Source organism: Pteropus alecto, unplaced genomic scaffold (genome assembly GCF_000325575.1).
Source record: "Pteropus alecto unplaced genomic scaffold, ASM32557v1 scaffold20, whole genome shotgun sequence".
Classification (NCBI taxonomy): Eukaryota; Metazoa; Chordata; class Mammalia; order Chiroptera; family Pteropodidae; genus Pteropus; species Pteropus alecto.
This window is the reverse complement of record NW_006436298.1, coordinates 30,056,143-30,063,286: the sequence shown is the minus strand read 5'-3', so window position 1 is coordinate 30,063,286 and position 7,144 is coordinate 30,056,143. Positions and strand designations below refer to the sequence as shown.

Genomic DNA, 7,144 nt, shown 5'->3' with positions numbered 1-7,144 from the left:
GAACTTTGAAAGTGCTGCTAGCTTTTCCATAAAAGAAAAAGCGTCAGAGCTCTTCATTCCTGAAGCCGCCTCAGCCAGGATCACTTAAGGATTCCACTGACTGTGCAGCTACTCTCTTTAATTCCCGTTGATGCTGCATCTTCCGTTTAAAAGTTTTCTCATCCTATGCTGTCCCATAAATCTGTACATCAAAGACAACCCAAGATCAGTGGTGATGTTTAGGAGATACGATTCCTCTGAAGTGATTTAATAAGACCTTGCACAAAGTCATTTCACAATGGTGAGAAGACCAAGTCAGCATCTCCCCGCACCCTACTTAGAGTAATGAAGTGTCCTAGGGGCTCAGCAAACTCAACATAGCAAATCAAACCCATTCTGCTTTTGATTTGTTTCTAGTACTGTTCTCCTCAGCCAGAAAAATCCTTCATTTTCTTATTTTCTTCTAATGTAAAATATCAAAGAATCCATTTCATAATTCTTATTTTAAAAAGCACATTATAAAGTGAAGTGCATCATTAAGTGCTGACAACCTCCACTTCCAGCTTTCTAATCGCATTTATTATATTTCCAAGGCAATCTTCATCAATTTCCATTTCTCTAATCAAATTATATTGTTTAAAAGCCAATTTTACTTAATACTTGCTGTCCTCTCTGCACTGCAGTATCGTACATCCTTGCTCTCTCTACCCCAGCTCTTCTAGAGCACTTAAGCCATTAATAAACTGCCTGACAGTCTCTCCTCCCACTTGCTCTGATTGAGAACAAAGCACTTAGGCCAGGGTCATTTAAAAGTTCCCTTAAAAATTTTTCAATGGTTATAATGGAATAAAAGCCTTTCTATATAAAAGTATGTTAGAATGAGAAAATAAGTAAAAATAGGTTGCTTTTCTCAAAATCTCAAGAAATATTTTTTCTTTAGTGAAACACCAATTTGCCTTTAAAAATTAATGTTATCTTCTAAAAGCTTCCTGAAACTTCAAATATTGAAATCATTTAAATGACTGTCTCAAAAGAAGGAACAAGACACAGTGACCCATACGTGGGCATTACAGGGCATAAGGAACAATGGACAGGACTCAATGGGCCTGGAACAGTAGCCCAGCTGAGCAGCAGTCCAGATCTGGGGGGGGAGGGTTCTGAATGGGTTTACATTTTAATCCATCCCCGTAGTCTTTTCTTCCCTGACTGAAGACTACAGGAGCCCTGGAACCAGAGGTACAAGTGCAGCTGGGTAGAAGTCAGAGGAGCAGAGAAGCTCACCTCAGAGTAAGGCAAAAACTGAAATTCTGTTGCTACTTTATGCATTAGTTGATTCTCTAAAACATGGTATTTTGGGGGGAAAAAATTAATGTTATGTAGTACCGCAATGTAAAGGCAGGCACTGTAAGATATATGGTCAAAAGTACATCTTGTTTAGTATAGAATATTACATTAAACTGAACTTAAAAAGAAAAATGAGTTTAAAAATAGAACGTTAAAAGACTAAAAAGACTAAAGGAAATGGGATTTTTTTTTCCCCCCAGCTGAAAGAGATCCAGCCTAACCTTTTTTCTTGATAAGATAGTATCTACTATTGGAGCACAAGTCCATGGAGTACAGAGAAAGCAAGAATTAATTAATGAAAGGGCTCTACAAACACATTTTGAAAACTACTGACCTAGAATTTCAAAGCTCTCTTTCAAGAAAACCAAACTTAAAATTATATATATTTACTAATCAGGAAACAGCAAATATGCTGTATCTCCAACTTGTAACCCCTTCATTTTTGCCAGTTTCATCTGTCTTTAAGTAAAAACAAAACAAAACAAAAAGCTACATATTTTTATTTAGCTCAAGAAATTAGGCACACAGGAAGGGACAGATCTCAGTTACACAGTTGTATTTCCTAGTGGACTGAATACATATCATTGCCATGAATACATCCTTTACCTTGAAATGTGAATGAGCACCAAAAGTAGTTTTGTCTTTTTATTAACAAAAGTGGGGCCTAAAAATAAGTGCTTAGTTGGAATTCTTGAACAGTAACAAGCCTGTTCATGGCAGACCCCATTTAAAGCAGCGCACAACAACCTGTGTTTACATCACCCTTTTATTTCATAGTTAGAAATAATACAGTTCCACAGGGTAAATCATCAATAAATAACGATGTTTAATCATTAAACGTAAAAATCCCAACTCTTTGGCATCTGACAGGATTCTATTTCTTGTCAAACTAATGACTGTATAGATATAGTAATCTTAGTGATCATTCATCAATACAATATGTTACAAAGGTGCAATTTACTTTAAAATATCAACAGCTGAGGATTTCCAGCCCACCAAGAAATCTGATCAACCCAGTAAGATATGGGCCAAGGTTCTTTCACATGGTTTGTCTCAGTGAAATAATAATAAATGCTGATTAAGAGTACCTAGGGTTTCTAATACTTATTCTGCTCTAAAGAGTTCGCCATTCATTCTGGCTAAAGAAGAGTCAAACTGTACCAGGAATGACCCGCTCAATTAAAAGGTGTTCTTATATTATAAGCGAGATTGATAACACCTAAGAAACTCACAGCCCCAAAAATAAAATTTAAAATAAGCAGTTCTATGTTGCCAGAAATGCCAATTCAGTAATAAATTGCACCTTCAAGAGTCAAAAAAGAAATAGAAACTTTTACAAAAGGTAAGTTACATACATTTTTTTTTTTCAAAATATATTCAAGAATAGTTAAGCTGTATTTGTTACTAAAGCCAGGGCAATATTTCTTTAGCAACAAATTAAACCAGTGCAATTGACATAAATTGTTAAGTAATCCAGGATTAACCCATTAAAACTGTAGGAGCGCTTTAGGCTCCTACGCTAATCCTAGAAACTTGAATTTCAGTGAGTGTGCTGCACAAAACTAAAACTGGAATGACCCAATGCCATGCTGAATGGTATCACTTCATACTTCGATTAAGCATTCAAGAGTAGAAAATCATGAGTTCCTCTATTAGAGTTCCATTCATTTACAGAACATTCAGATGCAAACAGTATTATGCCTATAATCCACACTAAAAGAATCCTTTCCATTTTAAAGTTCCAGATGAATTTTAAATTAGAAAATAAGCACGAAGGAAACTTTTTCAATTTATGAAAACTTCTTATTGGAAACCTTCTGGAAAAGCTTCCCCCCACCCATTGTAAAATAAATACTTTGTATCCCAAATTTATTTTTATTAAGACACACGTTAATAATGCTATAAAGAAATATTTTACAGCCATAGAGATCAATAACTTTCCATGCGGAAATAAAAAATTCATTGCTCAATAATATTATTGAGGCAAGTGAAGATTATTCTCTTGTCAATCTGAAATGTTAATTTTTTTCAGTGCAAAACCAGTTATAAAATATTTAAACTCAATATTTAAAAATAAAAAGTGGTCCAATTCAGCAATGTTCAAGTTCTAAATTTCATAAAACAAATCATTACATACATTTGATAGTAAAATACAGAGATTAAAGAAGTACTTAAGTACTTAAGATATAAATTTCTAATGAATCATACCAAGTCAGCAACAACCAAGCAGATAACATTCCCAATTCTAGTGTCAGAATCATAAAGATGATCTTGCTGTACCAGAGCCTTTTATCCTAGCTCAAAAGCTATACGAATTAATGGTCAACATTGTTTTCTTTGCAATTGCGTGCTCTAGAATGATTTCCCCCCAAGTACCTGTGATTTCATTTCTATATTCGAAATTTGACCCAAACAATTTTTATGTTCCTGGAACACTTAGCTGATATAACCATCTATAATGTGAAGAGTCCTGTACAGAGTACAACAGTGGGTTTTTCTAGCCAAGCGTAGGCTAACCTAAACTAGTTTACACTCTCTGCAGGTCATTCATGTATTATTCCTAGCAAACACACGGTCCCCTCTCAGGGTTAGGTGTTGAAGCTGGTACTGTAGCACTTCTGTGTCAGCTGGCTCCTTGATGTTCATTTTATCTAGATTGAGGTAGTCCAGAGATTTGGAGTGAGCCCTCTTACCTTTAAGAAGACAAAGAGGCAGAGGCCCATGGAGGGCCTTATAAGGTTCATAAGGTAAAGATTTAGTGCACTTGTCTCCTGAGCTGGGCATCCGCCTTCGCCTCCTGCCATTGACAGCTGGAATCTCGTATGGCTGGTAGTACCTACTTCTGGTTTTATACAAGCGAGAGGAACGTGCAAGTCCTGCATCCAGCTGTTTGGAGCGCAAGGAAGGCACAGCTTCTCCCTTACTTTCTTCGCTCCCTGTGCACTTCTGGGCCAACTTCAGCAGTTCCTCACCAGTTGTGAAGCCGACCAAATAGTTGGCGTCCATGTGGAGGATCTGGTAGCCTGACACAGTCCGGCGCATGGGCGAGCACGGCGTGCTGGAGCAGCGCGGCTTCTCCGCCTCTGCCTTTCCCGGGGAGCTCACCTCGGCCACAGGCAAGGGCAGGGTGCTCAGGGAACTTCTGGGCTCGCCATTAACATCTACTTCCATTTTAGGCACCAGTCTGCACACTCCTAAAAGTAGATAGACAGATTAGAAGAGCGTAACGCGCTGCACCTTGGGCCAATCCGGATCATGTTAGAAGGCTCAGGGAGCATGAAATAACACTGGCCTGAAAAGCAGCCGATGTACCAATGACAGATTCTTACCTATGTCTATTACATGTTATGTTCCAGAGCCAGCATGAAAGGACTACCACTTTTCTGCCTTCAAGAGTTCAAATGCAGATTAAATTAAAGCCTGAAGTTCTACTAAAAAGTTCAGATGCAGAAGCCAACGGAAAACAACACTTTTCTACATACAGCGCTCCATTCAAAGTTTATTCCTTGATGTGATATTAAGCAAATCAAATACAGATTCCACATTAAGCAAATAAAAACAATCATACAATTTCACAAGAATCCACAAAATCTTTCCAACACGAAAATTATAGTCTTTACATTTTCCATCATTTAATTTAAAATATGTACTCAGCTCTTCCACCAGCAATTCTTTTCAGCTGTGTTTAAGGGGCATATAATAAAAGATAAAAGCTGATTTATTTCTGAAAGAATCCAATTTGGCCTAAAAATCTTTTCTTATGATATGGAGGAGTCTTTCTTATGGGAAGTTTCCCCTAAACCTTGTAAATGTTCCTCACTCAATATCCCCAATGAATTATTTAAAGAAAACCATTCTGTAGTTTAAAAATTAATCCGAAATCCAAAAATCGGGTCGTTTTTAATATTAAACATATATAAAATATCAGATGTTATTTTATGTGATTATTTAATCATAAAATATACCATCTAAAACACCACCTTTTTGAATATTTAGCAAATGGCAGAAAAATTCATAATGAATACTAATATTCATTGCAGTGATTACATTATACAGTCTGGAAAAACCCCACTGACCAGAAGTACCACAAATAATGACGCCCAGGCCTAGAAAGTTGCGGACAAATCAAATTTTGAAAAACAGAATACAAAGACAAACTGAGCTGTAATGTCATTTCTGAGAAATGTTATCCTCAAATAGAAGTAGGTAAGTATCTCAGATCACTAACCAAAATAGTGTCAAATAACTGATTTTAAGATTAAATATTTATTGAAAAAGGCTGTATATTAAAAATTCTTATGAATCCTTTTGTAAAATAAAATCTTTTCCTAATTGAAGCACCTCCTAAAGTTTGGGTATTCATTTAAAATCCAAGCAATTAGAGAGCTAAAGAAAAGCCACACTGCATTTCCTTCATTAGAAAATAAACCCAGACTATGAAGAAGTTACCAGATGACATCCTGCCTCACTACAGTCTACAACTATAGCACTACTGAAAACTAACATTAATAATGATTTCTAAGATAAAATAAATGCTAAAGGGATCAATATAGTTTTACTTACTTTTTCTTATAAATCATAGACTATTTCCAATTTTAATTTAGCATTAAAATGCTTTAGCCCCTCAACCCTTCAAGCTTTAAAGTAATTGGCTTTATTCTACTTTATTAATATAAAAGTAAATTTATATTCGATTGCGTAATTTATTTCTCTACAGAGAGAATGGAAATAGTAGGTGACTACCAGCTACTTTGATATGCCTACAAAAACCTAAAGATTTTTCATGTAATAACCTTTAGAGGGCCATGTGAAGCTTCATCAAATTTTATGCTGAAGGAACAAAGGTTTACTCTAGGCCAAATGACAAACTAATCCTCCCTTTCTCACTAATTCTGTAGCCCAGAAATAATATAAGAGAACAGCTTATCCAAGGCCTCCAACCTACCTAACCTGACAGGCAGCTAAAGGCAGGAAGTGATTCTCTAATACTTCATTCTGAAAAGACAAGGAAAGGAGGGTCAATGAGGCCAAAATAACCAGGGCTGCGGAGAAATGGAGCATACACAAAGACTGAGTGCCCTACCCAAGTAGTTACCCAGGAAGTGACACTCAGCAATCACATTAAATGACACACTGGTCTGGGTCTCTTCCAAATCTGGCAGTCCATGACAGTCCATGAATGTCCACCAGCCACCTTACTGCATTCGCATTTAGTATATCATAAACTTCCTAAAATCCATGAATTCACACCCTACCCATTCTGAATTGGATAGTAATTCAAACAGAGGCTAGCCTCAAAACTATCTTTTTTGCCTATACAGGATAAAAAGTACTAAACAAGCTAATAGTGTACAAAGTCATAATGAAGAAGAGTGCGCACAAGCTTTAAGTAACTGAAAAAATTAGAAGAGTCGGGTGAGGCAACATATAAAGATCAATTTTGATGGGACATGAAATAGATACTATTGTTAGATGAATAACTGTCACTGGTTAAGTTTCCAGAAAGATCTTCAGGCATCTACCTGATTGATAGACAATAATTTAACCTACATCGTTAAGTAGATGTGGTTTAAGAGCTCTTGAAATTTCAACCAAGCAGCCTGGTATAAAAAACCTACATAGTTTGCTGACATAAACAACATACTCTCTGCCTGTAGAAAACACTATTTAACCAGAAAGTTAAAGAAATAAGCATTTCTAATATCCTCTAATACAAATTTTTAACCTAGTAACTAAGGTCAATACTCTAAAGTATCTGGATAGTCTTGCTACACTGGAACATGAAACTGCTCATTTTAAATATTATATATATATAGCTGTT

General features: G+C 36.1%; 1 protein-coding gene across 2 annotated transcripts in view; it reads right to left on the bottom strand.

Annotated features, from left to right (window-relative positions):
- Nucleotides 1-1,806: 1,806 nt before the first annotated feature.
- Nucleotides 1,807-7,144, bottom strand: part of CUNH5orf30 (chromosome unknown C5orf30 homolog) — a 16,321-nt gene continuing 10,983 nt past the window's right edge. For both annotated transcript variants that reach the window (XM_006913268.3, XM_015590296.2), the window contains exon 3: nt 1,807-4,517. In XM_006913268.3, the coding sequence (XP_006913330.1) occupies nt 3,871-4,494 (624 nt within the window). In that variant the 5' untranslated portion in view covers nt 4,495-4,517 and the 3' untranslated portion in view covers nt 1,807-3,870. The remainder of the gene's footprint in view (nt 4,518-7,144) is intronic.